We start from the raw sequence: 20,528 nt of genomic DNA, 5'->3' as shown, positions 1-20,528 counted from the left end.
GGAGGTTGCAGTGAGCCAAGATTGCACCACTGCACTCCAGCCTGGGCGACAGAGTGAGACTCCCTCTCAAAAAGAAAAAAAAAAAAAAGAAAGAAAGAAAAAGAAAAGTGACCTGCAGCTACCTTGTTAAATCCTTATGTACACTTAGGAATATTTGTCCCTTATCTGTGCTGTCCAAGATGTGTCCACTGGGCACTTGAAATGTGGCTAGTCCAAATTCAGATATGTGGCCAGGTGTGGTGGCTCACACCTGTAATCCACCCAGCACTTTGGGAGGCCGAGGCGGGTGAATCACCTTAAGTCAGGAGTTTGAGACCAGCCTGGCCAACATGGTGAAACCCCATCTCTACTAAAAATACAAAGATTAGCTTGGTGTGGTGGTGGGGGCCTGTAATCCCTGCTATTTGGGAGGCTGAGGCAGGAGGACCCCTTGAACCTTGGAGGTGGGGAGGTTGCATTGAGCTGAGATCATGCCACTGCACTACAACCTGGGCCACAGAGCAAGACTGTTGTCTCAAAAAAAAGAAAAAAAAGTGACTACTATCTAGTTGCCAACCATTTTAGTAATATTTGTATTCTGTGTTATTTCCAGGTGTGTATGTCCCTTTTGTCAAAGGGAACTGGATGAAGACAGCTTGCTGGATCACTGTATTACTCATCACAGATCGGAAAGGAGGCCTGTGGTAAGGATTTTTGTTATACGTATTACAGCAGTGTCTGAATTCAGGACACATTAGGAAAGCCATTTAATAGATTTCTACTTATAGATATATTATAAAGGATAATGATTTATGTTAAGGTTATGGTAACTCTGTGACTATTCATGATATGTGAAAGTGTTGCGTTGAAACTGATAAGAATGACTAATGTGTGATCACTCATTTATGAAATTACACATTATCTCTAACAGGTAATCATGGGCATAATCAACTAAAATGATCCAAAATGCACAATTAAGATCTAAGTTTAGCGGGCCGGGCGCGGTGGCTCAAGCCTGTAATCCCAGCACTTTGGGAGGCCGAGATGGGCGGATCACGAGGTCAGGAGATCGAGACCATCCTGGCTAACATGGTGAAACCCCGTCTCCACTAAAAAATACAAAAAACTAGCCGGGCGAGGTGGCGGGCGCCTGTAGTCCCAGCTATTTGGGAGGCTGAGGCAGCAGAATGGCGTGAACCCAGGAGGCGGAGCTTGCAGTGAGCTGAGATCTGGCCACTGCACTCCAGCCTGGGCAACAGAGCGAGACTCTGTCTCAAAACAAAAAAAACAAAAACAAACAAACAAAAAAAGATCTAAGTTTACCAGCTAGGCCAATATGGTGAAACCCCATCTCTAGTAAAAATACAAAAATTAGCTGGGTGCATTGGCAGGCACATGTAATCCCAGCTACTAGAGAGGCTGAGGTCTCAATCTTCTAACCTCGTGATCCACCCACCTTGGCCTCCGAAAGTGCTGGGATTACAGGCATGAGCCACCACTCCTGGCCTGGATTGTTACCAATTTTTAGAATTTGAGTTCCTATTCTTGTACATTTAAACTTTTCCTTATATTGGAATTTTTCTAAGAGGAAATTCTTTCTTTACATTATTGTTTCTGCAATTAATAATGCAGACTTTTTAAAAGCTCTTGAAATGTACTTTTAAAGTGCTTTCCAAAAAGTCTGAGTCAATTTATATTTGTGTCAGCAATCTATGAGTAAACCACTTTGACCTTAGTGGGCTATAATTAGGAACATTTATTTTTAATTTACCCTGGCTCAACAAATATAAAATGATACTTTGAAGATTATTTTATGTAGTGTGTATTTTTATGTAATATATACACAAATGGGTGTGTGTTGTTTTCTTATATAAGTTTTTAGAGGTTTTTCAGTTTTAGGGTTTTTTCCATAAAATCCTTTCAGAAAGTGGATGAGATTGAAACATAAGTATATTAGGTAGGTAGATAGATAATAGATAGGAAGACAATAGAGAATAAAGAGAAAGATACATACAGCCGGGCACAGTGGCTCACACCTGTAATCCAGCACTTTGGGAGGCCAATGTGGGCAGATTACTTGAGACCAGGAGTTCAAGACCAACCTGACTAACTTGGTGAAACCCCATCTCTACTACTAAAAATACAAAAATTAGCAAGGCGTGGTGGCGTGCACCTTCAGTCCCAGCTACTCGGGAGGCTGAGGTGGGAGGATTGCTTGAGCCCAGGGGGACGGAGGTTGCAGTGAACTGAAATCGTGCCACTGCACTCCAGCCTGGGTGACAAAACAAGAACCTGTCTGAGGCCAGGCGCAGTGGCTCACGCCTGTAATCCCAGCACTTTGAGAGGCCGAGGCGGGTGAATCACCTGAGGTCAGGAGTCTGACACCAGCCTGACCAACATGGTGAAACCCCGTCTCTATTAAAAATATGTTTTAAAAAATTAGCTGGGTGTGGTGGGGGGCACTTACAATCCCAGCTTCTTGGGAGGCTGAGGAGAATCACTTGAACCTAGGAGGCAGAGGCTGCAGTGAGCTGAGATCACGCCATTGCACTCCAACCTGGGCAACAAAAGTGAAACTCTGTCTCAAAAAGAAAAAAAAAACCCTGTCTCAAAAGAAAAATAGATGGAGACAGAGAAAATCCTCACAGCAATCCTGTGAGATAGGCTTGATGATTATCCCCATTTTAAAAATGATAAACTGAGGCTCAGAGAGGTTAAGTCAATCATACAAGGTCACACAGCTGGTAAGTAACAAAGACAGAATTTGAATACAGTAATCTAGCTCCAGGGCTGCGTGGGAAACCCCTGTGGTCTATAGCAAGTTCAAGAGAAAAGCATGCAGAGATATTTGTTACTGATCTTAATGGCCTAGGGAGTTGACAATTGGAATGGCTAAGTAGGAGCTTGTTAGATGTGGAGGGAGCAGAGGAGATGGTCATGGGCTTTTCCTGCTCAAGTTGCTCTGTAGGAGGAACTGGGCTAGGGAGTTGTTTCACAATAGGTCCCTGGGGAGCTAGAGGAAGTTAGAAGAAAGCATAAGGATGGAATGATAGTGACTACTATCACGGAGTTTACTGAGTTCTAAGTACTTTCTTGTCTCCTAGCAACTCTATGAAGAAGGTTGAACCCTGACTATTAGTACCCAGGGTGCTGCTTTGGCTGGAAGAATGCCAGGCCCTCTGGACTGCGGTCCTAGGCTGCATCTAAGCAGCAATCTGGGGCAGGCCACAGATTGGACACAGATTGGTCAGTTCTGTGGTACTGTGTCCCTGCTCCAGCAGAAATCCAGTCCATGTGCTGCTCAGTTTGGCCCAAATTGAAGGTGGCCCATGAAACTAGGTCCTCTGTGATTTTACAGGTCTTCAGGGTCATTGAAGACAGCTGACCTAAGCAGGGAAACAAACTAGGAATGGTGGGATCAGATTGCCTATGGGATTTTGTAGTTAAATCCTAGGCTTTAAAGGGGATAGGCTTGGTTCTAATCACAGGAAGTCTATTACATTCTCTCTGCACTGTTTCATCATTTGTAAAATGCGGATGGTGATGACATTCATACCTTTTTCACAGGTAATACATCAATCAGGCATATAATAAAGTAAGCACTGTCACCTGGCGATCACTCCATTAATAGAAGAGGGTGGTAGTGATAGTGGAGGTTCACTATGCTTTTCAAGTCTATAAAATTGGGCCTAGAGAAGATTTCTTAGAGGAAGTGATGTCCTCTCACAGTTAGAGAACCCACATGGGGTGATGGTGTGAGTTGGGGGGTGGCGGGGAGGAGGAGGATGGGGAAGTGAAGTGGTAAAATCTCACCACAAAGACCAGGATGCTGTCATGGCATTGAAGCAGGAGCAGACTGTTCGGAAATCCGAGGTTCTGTAATACCCTAGGGCTGTCTAGAGGTGGTAATTGGAACACAAGACCTTCAGGTGTCCTGTGTTAGTGTTTCACTCTTGAGCAGAAACTCAAGAGCATGTCACTCTGAAGGATCTAGAGCCGCTAGAAGTCATGATTTACCCCATGGTTAGGAAAAGGCAGGGGACAGATATGTGGTATAGCTGGGGTTCACATGCTTAGGAATCCCTGATGGGGACATGTGGGTGAAAACACCCTGAGGGAAATCCTGGGCAAGGAGAGCTGGGTCCCATGCTGATTCTGGATGGGTGTGGAAGTTAACCAGGAATTATTGCTTTAAAGGACTGGATTACAGGTTTTGCAAGCAGATAAGATCAGTGACATTATCTGACCTACCTCACATAAGAGGTTTCCTGGCAGTTGGAGATTTCCTGGGTAAATGATTCTTCTGACTTCCAAAAATAATTAGGTAACTCAGAGATCAAACCACAAGATAAGCAATCTTTTCTTTCTGAGCTGTTCAAGAATGATCAAATGTATGTAAAAAACATCAAGGGATTTTGACTTTTCTTATATGCAGCCTTAAGAGCCAATAGCTCCTTTTTGTCAAGCAGTAATTATATTGTTATATTCTGCCATTTTTTAAAAATTGGAGACAGGGTCTTTCTCTATCACCCAGGTTGAACTGCAGTGGTGCAGTAGTAGCTCACTGTAACCTTAAACTCCTGGGCCCAAGTGATCCTTACCTCAGCCTCCTGGGTAGCTGGGACTACAGGTGTGTACCACCACAACTGGATAATTCTTTTTTTTTTTTTTTTTGGTAAAGATGAGATCTTGCTATGTTGCCCAGGCTGGTGTCAAAGTCTTGGCTTCAATCTATCCTCCCACCTTGGCTTCTGAAAGCATTGAGGTTGCAGGCATGAGCCACTAAGCTCGGTCATTTTTTTTTTTTTTTTTAATAATTCTATCTCTGGAATATTAGACTCAAAGGAAGCAGATGACACAAACAGCATGCTTTAGACTGTATTACGAGACCACTTTTTTTCTTTTTCCTTAAATGTAGATAACATTAATGAGACTACTTTTGAGAGAAATGTGTTTTATTCTGTAAAGGGAAGATGTTTTAGCAAGAACCATGCTCTCCAGCTAGTCTCTCTGTCCAGAGTGCTTTTTTCTTTTTTTTTTGAAGAGACAGAGTTTCACCATCATGTTGCCCAGGCTGAGTCTCGAACTTGTGACATCAGGCAATCCCCCTGCCTCGGCCCCCCAAAGTGCTGGGATTATAGGCATGAGCCATGGCGCCAGGCCTCTAGGTGCTCTTTCTTTCACTGGCTGGCTCTTACTCATGCTTTGGAACTTAGCTTAAATTTTACTTCCTCCAGGAAGCCCTCCCTGACACTCAAATTAATTTCAGCTTTTGCTTTTCTCCCCTGTACTTTTCAGTATTTACCACAACTTAAAATTGCATATTCATTTCATGTCTGTCTCTTCCTCTAATTTATTAGGCTTCTGGAGTTATGGGACCTAAGTCCTTTGTTCAACACTGTATGCCCAGTTCTTGGCAGAGTGCCTAGAACATAGCAGGATGTACTGATGTGGAAAAAGGGTAGTAAAGAAAGACAGGCTGGGTGCGGTGGCTCACACCTGTAATCCCAGCACTTTGGGAGGCCAAGGCAGGTGGATCACCTGAGGTCAGGAGTTCGAGACTAGCCTGGCCAACATGGTGAAACCCCGTCTCTACTAAAAATGCAAAAATAAGCTGGGCATGTTGGCAGGAACCTGTAATCTCAGCTACTCAGGAGGCTGAGGAAGGAGAATTGCTTGAACCCAGGAAGCAGAGGTTGCAGTGAACCGAAATCACGCCATTGCACTCCAGCCTGGGCAACAACAGCAAGACTCTGTCTTAAAAAAAAAAAAAAAAAAAAAAAAAAGACATGATTCCATTCACCCTGATTCAAAGGTTCCAGTGAGTTCTATATTTTCTTTTTCTTTTTTTTTTTTTTTTTTGAGACGGAGTCTTGCTCTGTCGCCAGGCTGGAGTGTGGTGGCACGATGTCACTACAACCTCCGACACCCTGGTTCAAACAATTCTCCTGCCTCAGCCTCCTGAGTAGCTGGGATTAGAGGCATGCGCCACCGCACTCAGCTAATTTTTGCATTTTTAGTAGAGATGGGGTTTCACCATGTTGGTCAGGATGGTCTCTATCTCCCAACCTCGTGATCCGCCCACCTCAGCCTCCCAAAGTGCTGGGATTACAGGTGTGAGCCACCGCGCCCAGCCTGAGTTCTATATTTTCTGCCTTACCCTGGGGGCTTATTCCTTAAGGAAGGGAGAGGACTTTTGGTTTGAAGTGTAAACTGTGGTGACTACATACTGGGCTACCCCTCCCCATAGCAGTTAATTTCCCTGAGTACTTAGAATATCTGTGACTTGATGCGACAGTGAAGATCTATGTGGTAATAATTCTGGAAGGAAAAAAAAATTTCCAATAGATTTGCTTTCAGTGGCTGGGTGTGGTGGCTCATGCCTGTAATCCCAGTACTTTGGGAGGCTGAGGTGGGCGGATCGCAAGGTCAGGAGTTCAAGACCAGCCTGGCCAATAGGGTGAAACCCTGTCTCTACCAAATATACAAAAATTAGCCGGGCGTGGTGGTACATGCCTGTAGTCCCAGCTACTCAGTAGGCTGAGGCAGGAGAATCGCTTGAACCCGGGAGGTGGAGGTTGCAGTGAGTCGAGATTGTGCCACTGCACTCCAGCCTGGGTGACAGAGCGAGACTCCGTCTCAAAAAAAAGAAAAAAAAATTAGGTATGCATAGGTAGCCTTGTACCTTGATTTTAATTACATAGTTGCCTGTGAATATTTTCAGTGCATGTTCCTTTTTTCTTCTTTGGGTATTGAATTGAGTAACCTCTAATTACCTCCTCAAATGGCACTTGTCATCACATGGAAAGGGTTCTATAATCAGCTGAGTTGCTGTGGAGGTTAATCTAAGCCACAGATAGAGCAGAGTGTCCATTATCATATATATTGCGAAGGATCGAATCCTTTGCATCTTGGGATGGCTGTAACATGAGTGCACTGTCTTCCAGCTCTTTTACACTTGTACTCCTAGAATTCATCTTCTGGCTTCAGGAGAACTTGATAGAACATGCTGTTCACTAAGGGTCATTGATAGTAGATTGCATACAAAGTACTTGGCAACTGAAAGCCCTCAAAGGTAAAATATGGTGTTCATGCATCTATGCTATTAGAACCTAAGAAAAGGGTACCAGCAAAAAATTAAGTTCTGACACACCTATTTTCTATTAAATATTAAATCAGTCATGTACAGACTTTAGAAATGGAATTCAAGTTTTATAGTAGAAAATATATGTCATTGGCTGGGCATGGTGGCTCATGCCTGTAATCCCAGCCCTTTGGGAGGCTGAGGCAGGCGGATCACCTGAGGTCGGGAGTTCGAGACCAGCCTGACCAACATGGAGAAACCCCATCTCTACTGAAAATACAAAATTAGCTGGGCATAGTGGTGCATACCTGTAATCCTAGCTACTCGGGAGGCTGAGGCAGGAGAATCACTTGAACCTGGGAGGTGGAGGTTGTAGTGAGCCGAGATCATGCCATTGCACTGCAGCCTGCGCGACAAGAGTGAAACTCTGTCTCAAACCAAAAAAAAAAAAGAAAGAAAATACTTGTCATTCACAGTGAGGGCTGTCAGACCTGCACTGAGTATGGTATACTTTTAGGGATTCCCTATAACAATACAAAAATGGGGAAACACTGTCAAGATTGGGCGAACTCTCCAGACATGGTGGCTCACACCTGTAATCCCAGCACTTTGGGAGGCCAGGACAGGCAGATCACTTGTGGTCAGGAGGTCAGGAGTTCGAGACCAGACTGGCCAACGTGGTGAAATCCCATCTGCAGAAAAAAATTTAAAAAGCTAGCCGGTTACATTGGAGTGCACCTGTAGGAGGCAGGAGGATTGCTTGAGCGCAGCAGGTAGAGGCTGCAGTGAGCTGAGATCGCGTCATTGCACTCCAGCCTGGGTGATGGGAGTAAAACACTGTCTTTAAAAAAAAGAAAAATAGGAGAACTGGAAAGCCGACTACCCTGTTGGTTATGATCTGTCAGTAATATTGCCTTTATTCTTAATGGGATAAGGGAGGGGTGTCTTATTGAAAACCCTAGTAAGGACCAGTTCAAAAAGACTAGGGGGGAGACAGGATATTTGACTCCATGTATCCATGAAGCAGTATCAAATCCATTTCTGTGTCTTTGGTGTTTGGTGTGAGAAACTTTAGGAAATGTATCCTAATGGACCCATGTTAGATGCTCTCACCTATGATCCTGATGATCAAAGCTCATATGATCCTGTGAAGATGTTTGTACTTTTTTTTTTTTTTTTGAGACAGAGTTTCACTCTTGTTGCCCAGGCTGGAGTGCAATGGCGCAGTCTAGGCTCAGAGCAACCTCCACCTCCTTGAGAAACCTTCAAGCAGTTTTCCTGCCTCAGCCTCCCAAGTAGCTGGGATTACAGGCATGCGCCACCACGCCGGCTAGTTTTTGTATTTTTAGTAGAAACATGGTTTCACCATGTTGACCAAGCTGGTCTCGAACTACTGACCTGAGGTGATCCTCCTGCTGTGGCCTCCCAAAGTGCTGCGATTACAGGCAAGAGCCACTGCACCTGGCCTGTACATTTTATGTGTTCTCAGAGGCCCTTACATTGGTGATTCCTAATCTTTTCCCTGTCCTATCACCTAAAAAATATAATGCTGAATGAAATCATTCTTATTTTCCCATAAGTAATAGTGACGCATAAGAGTGGTGAGAACTCCTCTGGGGGGAAAATGTGGTTGTATCAGAATTTAGGGAAGGAAGGGAATGTCACTGAAAAAGAACTCCCATCTGATTCTGTGTATCAACCATTCTTCTCCCATTTCTGACCTGCCCAAGTGCTCTGTTTTAGGAACTGATGTGAAATAGAAGACATTTGGAAAAAACAAACAAACAAAAACCTAAAACCTAGCAAAAATCCATCAGAAGAGAAAGAAAAGTACCAGAAATCTTTATCCTAAAAAGGAATTCTTTATTCATGAGGTGTCTACTGTGTGTCAAGTTATGTTAGGTCTAGGCGTAAGGAAATAAGGTAAATATGATTTGTTCTTGCCCTAGGATCCTTTATTCTAAGGAAGAAGAAAATTTGAATAAAATATATATTATCTAATCTGCAAAGTATATATTTTATTCCTACTGTAGATATGAAAAATTGAATTTGAGCTTGTATTATGTGCCAAATCCTGTGCAAGCTAACATAGCAAGAATTTAGGTCAGGTGCAGTGGCTTACACCTGTAATCCCAGCACTTTGGGAGGCCGAGGTGGGAGGATTGTTTGACCCCATGAGTTCAACGCCAGTCTGGGCAACAGAGCAAGACCCTGTCTCTACAACAACAACAACAACAACAACGACAAAATTAGCTGGACCTGGTGGTGCACACCTGTAATCCCAGTTACTAGGGAGGCTGAGGTGGGAGGATCCCTTGAGCCCAGGAGTTTGAGGCTGCAGTGAACTATGATGGCACCACTGCACTCCAGCCTGGGCAACAAAAGAAGACCATGTCTCTTAAAAAAAAAAAAAAAAAAAAAAAAATTAGGCCAAGTTATTCTGATTTAGTTTTTCCCGTTCCAACATCTTGCTCCCTGTATTAGTTTGTTCTCACACTGCTATAAAGAACTGCCCAAGACTGGGTAATTTAGAAAGAAAGGAGGAGGCTTAATTGACTCACAGTTGCACATAGCTGGGGTGGCCTCAGGAATTATGGCAGAAGGCAAATGGAAAGCAAGGCACCTTTTTCACAAGCAGGAGAGAAAATGAACGCAGGAGGAATTACCACACACTTATAAACCATCAGATCTTGTGAGAACTCATTATTATGAGAACAACATCGGGGAAACTGCCCCATGATTCGATTACCTACACCTGGTCTCTCCCTTGACACTTGGGGATTGTGGGGATTATTAAGAGTACATTTAGGCCAGGTGCGGTGGCTCATGCCTATAATCCCGGCACTTTGGGAGGCCAAGGCGGGCGGATCACCTGAGGTCGGGAGTTCAAGACCAGCCTGACCAGCATGGAGAACTCCATCTCTACTAAAAATACAAAATTAGCCGGCTGTAGTGGTGCATGCCTGTAATCTCAGCTACTTGGGAGGCTGAGGCAGGAGAGTCGCTTGAAGCTGGGATGCAGAGGTTGCAGTGAACCGAGATCACGCCATTGCGCTCCAGCCTGGGTAACAAGAGTGAAACTCCATCTCAAAAAAAAAAAAAAAAAAAAATTAAAATTAAAAAAGATTTAAATCCTAATTTTAAGAAACTTAAGAAATCCATTATTATTTCTGGCTGCCTTTATAAAAGACACTTTTTTTTTTTTTTAAACGTCATATAGGACTTTTTTTTTCCTGGAATTTGCAAGGACTCTTAACTCTCTTCAATATTTCTGAAAACAAAAGTAAGTGGATCATGTGGGAAGAAGGAGAGATTTCGTAGACTTTCTGTAAAGTGAACAGACTTTAGGTTCTGACTCCTCGTAAATCTAGACTTTTCTAAAATTGCCCTACAAAGCTCTGAGAAAATGACTCACATAAATAAAGAGGAAAAGGACTGGCCCGGTGCGGTGGCTCCCAACTGTAATCCCAGCACTTTGGGAGGCTGAGGCGGGCAGATCACCTGAGGTCGGGAGTTCGAGACCAGCCTGACCAACATGGAGAAACCACCCCTCCGTGTCTACTAAAAATACAAAATTAGCCGGGCATGGTGGCCCATGCCTATAATCCCAGCTACTCAGGAGGCTGAGGCAGGAGAATCGCTTGAACCCAGGAGGTAGAGGTTGCATTGCAGTGAGCCGAGATCGCGCCATTGCACTCCAGCCTGGGCAAAAAGAGCAAAACTCTGTCTCAGGAAAAAAAAAAAAAAGAGACGATTTTAGAAAAAAAGATAATAACATTAAAAAATAAAAAAGATAAGAGCGAAACTCCATCTCAAAAAAATTTTTTTTTTTAAAAAAGAGCAAAAGGAGTGGGAAGTTTTTCTAATTCTCGTGGATTACAGTAGAAGAATGAGAACAGGTACAAAGAAACTCAATGCCCTTGGCTTTATGCCAACAATGATTTTTTTTACATGGCAAAAAATTACAAACCTTCTTCCTCTCTTCCTCAAGCTTCTACATAATAGACATACAGTGGCATTTCTATTTCTACAATATATTTGGACTGTTTATAGTCTTGAGCTAATAAAGGTTTTTACACAGTCGTAGAGAAAAGGGTCCTCAGAGGTGATCTAATGTAGACTCTTTCTCAAGGTGATAAGTAACTTACTGTGTGAGCGCTTGCAGTTTTCCAGAATGGTAACTCAGTTATTACAAGGATTTTGTTTCTAGACCTTTCAACATCTTCATTTCGCTTCTGTGTCTATTGCAGTTTATTGATGTTTTCCTTACCCAGCACTTAAAATAGAGCACAGCACTCCAAGTATGGTCAGTGGATGCAGAACAGAGGAAACAACCATTATTCTAGATAATTGAATATTATCCATACAGTTCATTATTTAGCACTATACTAGCTTTTTTATGATTAAGTCATATTTCTGGCCTAATAATGATTCTTAGTAAAACAGAACCCCAAATGACTTTTTTTTTTTTTTTTTTTTTTCTGAGACTGTTGTTGCCCAGGCTGAAGTGTAGTGCCACGATCTCGGCTTACTGCAACCTCTGCCTCCCGGGTTCAAACAATTCTCCTGCCTCAGCCTCCTAAGTAGCTGGGATTATAGGGGCATGCCACCACATCCGGCTAATTTTTATATTTTTAGTAGAGACGGGGTTTCTCCATGTTGGTCAGGCTGGTCTCAAACTCCTAACCTCAGGTGATCCACCTGCTTCGGCCTCCCAAAGTGCTGGGATTACAGGCGTGAGCCACCGCGCCCGGTCCAAATGACTGTTTTTTTTTATAGGTACTGGAGTTAAGAAAGGTGTTCTCCATTACAGCCTAGGTATTAGATGTAGAATTTCTCATTTGTTCACCTACTATTTTCTCTTGTCTCTCTGAAAGAAATTACATTGTCTTTAAGGCAGTGGTTCTTAAACTTTATCATGCTTGAGAATCACCTAGAAGACCTGTTTAAACATAGATTGCTGGCTTCTGCCCCTAGAGTGTCTGATAAAATAGGTCTGAGCTAGGGCCTGAAAATTTGCATTTCTAATAAGTTACCAGATGGTGGCAATGCTGCTGGTCTGAGGACCTCACGCTGAGAACCATTGCTTCCTTTAAAGGGCTGAAGTGGCGAGGCACCGTGGCTTATGCCAGTAGTCCCAGCATTTTATGATGCCGAAGTGGGAGGATCACTCAAAGCCAGGAATTTGTGGTTACAGTGAGCCATGATCATACCATTGCACTCCAGTCTGGGTGACAGTGAGACCCCATCTCTAAAAAAAAAAAATTAAAGAGAAGGCAAGTGAGAAGTATGAACGTATAGGTACTTTCAATTTTTGTGGATGCACAGTAGGTGTATATATTTATGGGGCACATGAAATACTTTGATACAGGCATGCAGTGTGTAATAATCACATCAGGGTAAATGGCATATCCATCACCTTAAGCATATAGTTGGATTCTTTTATGTTACAAACAATCCAATTATACTCTTTTTTTTTAGATGGAGTCTTGCTCTGTCACCCAGGCTAGAGCGCAGTGGTGCGATCTTGGCTCAATGCGACCTCTGCCTCTCAGGTTCAAGGATTCTCCTGCCTCAGCCTCCCAAGTAGCTGGGACTACAGGCTCACGTGACCACGCCCAGCTAGTTTTTGTAGTTTTAGTAGAGACAGGGTTTCACCATGTTGGTTAGGCTGGTCTCAAACTCCTGACCTCAGGTGACCCACCCACCTTGGCCTCCCAAAGTGCTGGGATTACAGGCGTGAGCCACTGTACCTGGCCTATACTCTTAAATGTACAATACATGATTGTTGACTGTAATCACCCTGTTGTGCTATGAAATGCTAAATCTTACACATTCTGTGTAACTATATTTGAGTACCCATTAACCATGCCCACTTCCCCCAATCCCCACTACCCTTCCCAGCCCCTGGTAACCATCATTCTACCCTCTATCTCTATGAGTTCAATTGGTTTAATTTTTAGATCCCACAAATAATGAGGACATATGAAGTTTGTCTTTCTGTGCTAGGCTTCTTTCACTTAACATAATGTCCTCCAGTTCCATCCGTGTTGTTGCAAATGACAAAATCTCATTCGTTTCTATGACTGAATGGTACTCCACTGTGTGTATGTACTTCGTTCTCTTTACCCACTTGTCTGTTGCTGGACACTTAGGTTGCTTCCAAATCTTGACTATTCTGAATAGTACTGCAATAAAAATGGGAGTACAGATATTTCTTGAATATACTGATTTCCTTTCTTTGGGGAATATACCTGGGAGTAGGATTGCTGGATCATATGATAGTTTGATTTTCAGTTTTTTGAGGAACCTCTAAATTCTTCTCCGTAGTGGTTGTACTAATTTACATTCCCACCACCCGTGTATGAAGTTTCCCTTTTCTCCACATCCTTGCCAGCATCTGTTATTGTGTGACTTTTGGATAAAAACCATTTACCTGCAGTGAGATGGTATCTCATTGTAGTTTTGATTTGCATTTCTCTGATGATCAATGATGCTGAGCACTTTTTCATATGCCTATTTGCCATTTATATGTCTTCTTTTGAGAAATGTCTGTTTAAATCTTTTGCCCGTTTTTAAATTGGATTGCTAATTTCTTTTCCTGTAGACTTGTTTGCACTCTTTATATATTCTGGTTATTAGTCCCTTGTCAGATGAGGAGTTTGCAAATATTTTCTCCCATTCTGTGGGTTGTCTCTTCACTTTATTGATTGTTTCATTTGCTGTGCTGAAGCTTTTGGATGTGATTCCATTTGTCCATTTTTCCTTTGGTTGCCTGTATTTGTGGGGTATTACTCCAGAAATCTTTGACCAGATCAATGTCCTGGAGAGTTTCCCCAATGTTTTCTTTTAGTAGTTTCATAGTTTGAGGTCTTAGATTCAAGTCTTTAATCTATTTTGATTTGGACTATTTTAAAAATTTGATTATATTTTGACCAGCATTGAATAATCTATATCCTAAGGTTTTGGAGGAATAAATATCCTTTCAAAAGAATCTTCCTCATCTGATTTCCATCCACATCAAGTGTTGTTTTGTTTTAATCCTATTAAAGCAGGCTTGGTCAGGAGATCTTTTCCCTTTTCCTAGCAAGAGGGTTTCTTTGGTCCTCAATTTGGTCATTTGTAAAACAAAGGTAGAGAAAATCTACTGAATGATTTTGGTTATTTTTGGCTTTATAATTTCTTGAAAAGAAAGAACAATAAATGAAGATTCACTGCACAGAAAGGGCCTATTTGGAGTCAGCATGCTCAAGGCCAGAAAATAGAAACCGCAGGGCTGAGGGGATCAACTGAAGGCATCAGTAGGATGAGGTGAAGCTCTTCTAAGCTGCCAGGTCACAAATCAGGACAGGCAGATGTCCGGTCCCTGACACACTGGCCTGCACAGTGAATGGGCTGTAAGCTTATCCACTACAGACCTGTCATTGTTTGGGGCAGGTTGGTGGGAGCATAAGGACATGATAATATCACTATTATGATATTATCATAATAAGTGGGAGGCTAATCTTAGAAACAGTTTTCAATTATCTGAAGTTGGTAGTAGCTTCTAATATGGTAGCTATTATTCACCCATTGCATTCACCATCAGAAAAAATCCATACAGAGATGAAGCCAACATATTTTGAATGTACACGGTACAGTTGTTGGCTCTTAATATAAGTAATTGAGTAGAGACAAGCAAGAAAGGATGAGCTGATATTAGGAAATGGACAACATTGAGTGTAAGTCAATACTTAGGTAACCTTCAGTCTGTCTCTTATCTACCATTTCTTTCTCCTTCCTATTCTTACCCTCTCTTCCCTCAGGTCTAATCTCCCAATTTAAGAAACAAAAAGAAGTTTTTCCACTAGTACTGACTTCAGCCCATTGTTTGCAATGTTGTTTTGACAGATGTGTCTTTAGTCACACAATTAAATTTTATGTACACCAGAGACTGAAGACTCCAATAGTTCCCTATCAACGTCAGATTAACAATGGCTTGTACCTATAATCCTAGCTACTCAGGAGGCTGAGGCGGGAGAATCGCTGGAATCTGAGAGTTCAAGACTCGCCTGGTCAACAAAGTAAGATCCCGTCTCAAAAACAAAACAAAAACTTCTTTGCTTAAAATTCCAGTTTTTTTAAAACTTATTTTTATTTTTTTGAGACAGAGTCTTGTTCTGTCGCCCAGGCTGGAGTACGGTAGCACGATTTCGACTCACTGCAAGCTCTGCCTCCCGGGTTCACACCATTCTCCTGCCTCAGCCTCCCAAGTAGCTGGGACTACAGGCGCCCGCCACTACGTCCGGCTAATTTTTTGTATTTTTAGTAGAGATGGGGTTTCACCGTGTTAGCCAGGATGGTCTTGATCTCCTGACCTTGTGATCTGCCCGCCTCAGCCTCCCAAAGTGCTGGCATTACAGGCGTGAGCCACTGCGCCCAGCCTAAAATTCCAGGTTTTCTGTATTTGTCTTCTCCACTAGACTCTAATCAACTCCTTAATGGTAGGGATCAAGGTAATAGACATCTCTGTACCTCTGACTTTTTGCATCAAGTCTACCAAAACCATGTCAGGTGCTTGAATAAATACGGAGCAGAGCTAGTTCCAACTTATCATTCCAAACTCATCCCCCGCCACTTCCCCAACTTGCCCTACCTTCAGTTACACTGAGCTTTTTCCATTGCCCTAAGCAGGCCTTTTTCTTTTAGGATTTACTGCCTTTTCCCACATTGATTCCTCTGCTGTGATGCTCCTCCATGCTGGCGTGGCTGGCTCATTCTTCAAGACCCACTTCAGTTACCAGCAACTCTGCTGAAGCCTTTCTGAACCCTTGGGCAAAATTAGTAATTCCCTTTACAGGTCTTGAATAGTTGTCTGTTCACATCTTGAATATGGTGCATGATACACTCTTGAAAGTATCTGCTTAAGTGATAATAATGGCAGCTGTTTATTACATGTGCTAAAGACTGAGTTAATGTGACTGAGCTTTATAATATTAAATGGTGTATGATTTTAAATCTAACAGCTCTGAGACACAGAAAATCAGCAAGAGGCTGAGATGAAATTGGAAACTATTTTCTGGGTACTAAGAATGTAGGGATCAACTAGACACATGGTATTCTCTTCCCCTGGGGAGCTCCAACTCTTCAAGGACAGGGGTCAAATAGTAGTAAATGTGTGGCATTTATTGAATGTTTGATGTTTACCTGGCACACTGAAGACATTATCTGTAAATATTACAGCTACTCTACAAGGCAGGTGATATTATCCCCATTTCACAGAAAGGGAAACTTACATGCTCAAGATCACACTGCTGGTGCAAGGATTTGAACCCAAAGTATCTAACTTCAAAGTATCCTACTGATCTCCATATTCTAAGTGCCGAGCACGTAGTAGGGGCATAATAAAGAGTGTTGGATGAACAAATTTCTGTAAGCAGGTTCCTTCTCCCACACTACAAGTATTAATAGTGCTCTTCTGTTGAAATATTTCTCGGTCTCAGCTCTGTTCTCATTACACGTAGTGGCATCAGGGAAAATTAAATGCTGTCTTGGAATGACCAGTGGTGCCAATTAACCAAGAACATTAGGAAATTGTAAATGATTATAAATTCAATAATAATTAAAAGGATGTAATTTTACTAAAAATAAGATGTAAAAATTAGCGAAGTTGAGCAAAATTCAGACCTTTAATTATAGAAATTGAGCATATTGAAACTGAGATCCTCATAAAACAATAAGAAGTATATAAAAACCTCATTTAAATAAAAAAAAACGTTATCACCCAAGTTGATACATTGGACACTGTTAGAATGTGAAAAGAGCACTGGAATGAACTGAAGTTGATTCCAGATCTGATACTTACAGCTGAGGAAATTCAAGCTATTTTTTTTTCTCTGAAATTGGGCTCATCAACAAAATAAGGATAGCAATGAATTCACTGAGTTTTTGTGAGGATCAAATGAGAATACCACCTAATTTACTACCTAACAACACATACTTGGCACTCAGTAATGAGTCTGCGTCTCATACTTTAAAAAATGAATGCATGGGCTGGGTGGGGTGGCTCATGCTTATAATCCCAGCACTTTGGGAGGCTGAGGTGGGTGTATCACCTGAGGTCAGGAGTTCATGACCAGCCTGGCCAAAATGTTGAAAGTGCAAATTAAAACCATGGTGAGATACCAGTATACATTTAACAAAGTGGCTAAAATAAAAAAAATTTGGACATTACCAGATGTTGGGGAAAATAAGGAAAAACTGAATAATTCATACATTGCTGGTGGGAATGTAAAATAGTACAGCTACTCTGGAAAACAGTTTGGCAGTTTTTACAAAGTTAAACATATACCTATCATATAACTAGGCAGTCACACTCTTGAAAATTTGTCCTAGATAAATGAAAACTTATGTTTATGCAAACATTTGTACACAAATATTTCTTACAGGTTTATTTGTAACAACCAAAAACTGGAAACAACCCAAATGCCCTTTACAAAATAAATGGATAAGCAGACTGTGGGACATCCATACCATGAAATACTACTCAGTAATAAGGAGGGAGCTATGGATACACCCAGCAACTTAGATGGATCTCAAAGTCATGCTCAATGGGAAAAGCCAATCTCGAAAGGTTAAATACTCTATAGTTCTATTTATACAAGTTTCTCAAAATAGTAATAATAACAATATGGGGAACAGAGCAGAGGTTAGGGAGAGAGAAGGAAATAAAGGATAGCAATGCACTGACATTCTTTTGTAGTGACAGAATGGTCTGTATCTTTTTTTTTTTTTGAGACAGAGTCTGACTCTGTCATCCAGGCTGGAGTGCAGTGGCGCAATCTCGGCTTACTGCAACCTCTGCCTCCCGGGTTCAAGCCATTCTCCTGCCTCAGCCTCTGGAGTAGCTGGGACTACAGGTGTGCACCACCACGCCTGGCTAATTTTTTTGTCTTCTTAGTAGAGATGTTTTGCCATGTTGGCCAGGCTGGTCATGAGCTCCTACCTCAAGTGATCCACCTCCCAAAGTGCTGGGATGACAGGTCCAAGCCACTGTGCCCGGGGATTACATTTCAACATGAGATTTGGGTGGGGACAAGTTTCCAAACGATATCACACACACATACTGAAAGATACGAGTACAGGCAAAACCTGGTGAAATCTTTTTTCAAGCAATTCTCCTGCCTCAGCCTGCCAAGTAGGTGGGATAACAGGTGTGCACCACCACATCTGACTAAATTTTGTATTTTTAGTAGAGACGGGGTGTCACCATGTTGGCTAGAATGGTCTCCATCGCTTGACCTCGTGACCTGGCCGCCTCAGCCTCCCAAAGTACTGGGATTACAGGCATAAGCCACTGCACCCGGCCGTTGTTTTTAATTCTGGCACTAATAACTGTTTTAAATTCTTTCTTGAACCCCTGATATTGTTTGTTTCCAGTTCTGTCCACTTTGCCGTTTAATAACCGATGAGAATCCAAGCAGCTTCAGTGGCAGTTTAATAAGACATCTTCAAGTTAGTCACACTTTGTTTTATGATGATTTCATAGTAAGTATATTTTCTTATTTTTACATTATGTTTTTATGCTGTCTTTGTTAAGCTTACTTTTCTGATCCAAGTGAATAAAATTATAGAGGAAAAAATGTATATATAGCTATAGTGTTGAGTATTAGCATTATGTAAGAAATCAAGAAAATAGAATGTTTTGGCCTGGCACAGTGGCTCATGCCTGTAATCCCAACACTTCAGGAGGCCGAGGTGGGCAAATCACTTGAGGTCAGGAGTTCAAGACCAGCCTGGGCAACATGGTGAAATCCTATCTCTACTAAAAATACTAAAAATAAAAAAATTAACCAGGCGGTGGCATACGCCTGCAGTCCCAGCTACTCCGTAGGCTGAGGCAGGAGAATCGCTTGAACCCAGGAGGCGGAGGTTTCAGTGAGCTGAGATCACGCCACTCCACTCCAGTCTGGGCACCTGAGTGAGACTCTGTCTCCAAAAAAAAAAAAAAAAAAGCAATTTCAAGATAAAATTTAATAACGATTCAAGATCGTCATTTGAGAATTTTCTCCATGCTTTCTATCTGCCAATTATTATTATCCAGGTTGAACATAAGGAGCTCAGGTTCTAAACTAGTTTTAAGCAACAGCTCTGTCACATATGTGCGACCTTGCAGAAGGCATTTAACCTCTGAAACTCAGTTTGTCCATTGGTTAAGGGAAGAGATTAAAAGCACCTACTCTCAAAACTCTTCTTAGGATTAAATGAGATAATGTATATAAAGTGATTTGCACAGTTCAGGCACAGATGTTTGGCAAATTGGAGATGGGATAGGAGTAGAATTGTTAGGACCACTTGAGGAACTGAACAAGGAACATGACAGAGGCTTTAAATCCTCAGCTCCATATCTCTAAGCATGTGTCTTTTGTGGCCCATACGGCACACAGGCCTCAACAGAACTTGGTTCTGGTCTGTGTGTTCTCTCTGGTAAAACAAAGAGGTTTCTCTTGGCCCGGTGTGGTGGCTCACGCCTGTAATCCCAGCACTTTGGAAGGCCGAGATGGGCAGATCACGTGGTCAGGAGATCGTGACCATCCTGGCTAACACGGTGAAACCCCATCGCTACTAAAAATACAAAGAAATGAGCCGGGCGTGGTGGCAGACGCCTGTGGTTCCAGCTACTCAGGAGGCTGAGGCAGGAGAATGGCGTGAACCGGGGGGGGGTGGAGCTTGCTGTGAGTCGAGATCACACCACTGCACTCCAGCCTGGGCGACAGAGGGAGACTCCATCTTAAGAGGTTTCTCTTTACCTTAGCTCTATGAGATGTTCTAAAGCCAGGTCGATTCTATGGCTCTTCTGGCTAATCATGTTCAGTCTGTTCTCAAGATCTTTCAGACAGGCCGGGCGCGGTGGCTCAAGCCTGTAATCCCAGCACTTTGGGAGGCCGAGACGGGCGGATCACGAGGTCAGGAGATCGAGACCATCCTGGCTGACACGGTGAAACCCCGTCTCTACTAAAAAATACAAAAACTGGCCGGGCGCGGTGGCTCAAGCCTGTAATCCCAGCACTTTGGGAGGCCGAGGCGGGCGGATCACAAGGTCAGGAGATCGAGACCACAGTGAAACCCCGTCTCTACTAAAAATACAAAAAATTAGCCGGGCGCGGTGGCAGGCGCTTGTAGTCCCAGCTACTCAGGAGGCTGAGGCAGGAGAATGGCGGGAACCCGGGAGGCGGAGCTTTCAGTGAGCCAAGATCGCGCCACTGCACTCCAGCCTGGGCAACAGCGTGAGACTCCGTCTCAAAAAAAAAAAAAAAAAAAAAAAAAAAATACAAAAACTTAGCCGGGCGAGGTGGCGGGCGCCTGTAGTCCCAGCTACTCGGGAGGCTGAGGCGGGAGAATGGCGTAAACCCGGGAGGCGGAGCTTGCAGTGAGCTGAGATCTGGCCACTACACTCCAGCCTGGGCGACAGAGCGAGACTCCGTCT

General features: G+C 42.8%; 1 protein-coding gene across 3 annotated transcripts in view; it reads left to right on the top strand.

Moving 5' to 3' along the window:
* The window catches only part of RNF125 (ring finger protein 125), a 69,273-nt gene that overhangs the window by 26,587 nt on the left and 22,158 nt on the right, over positions 1-20,528 (top strand). For 2 of the 3 annotated variants that reach the window (XM_074022670.1, XM_045378233.3), the window contains exons 4-5: positions 593-683; positions 18,482-18,589. In XM_074022670.1, the coding sequence (XP_073878771.1) occupies positions 593-683; positions 18,482-18,589 (199 nt within the window). The remainder of the gene's footprint in view (positions 1-592; positions 684-18,481; positions 18,590-20,528) is intronic. The other variant, XM_005586959.5, reaches the window with a different exon arrangement.

This window comes from Macaca fascicularis, chromosome 18, assembly GCF_037993035.2.
Source record: "Macaca fascicularis isolate 582-1 chromosome 18, T2T-MFA8v1.1".
NCBI classification, from domain to species: Eukaryota; Metazoa; Chordata; class Mammalia; order Primates; family Cercopithecidae; genus Macaca; species Macaca fascicularis.
Note: the sequence above shows the minus strand (reverse complement) of the source record. Positions and strands in the feature narration are given on the sequence as shown.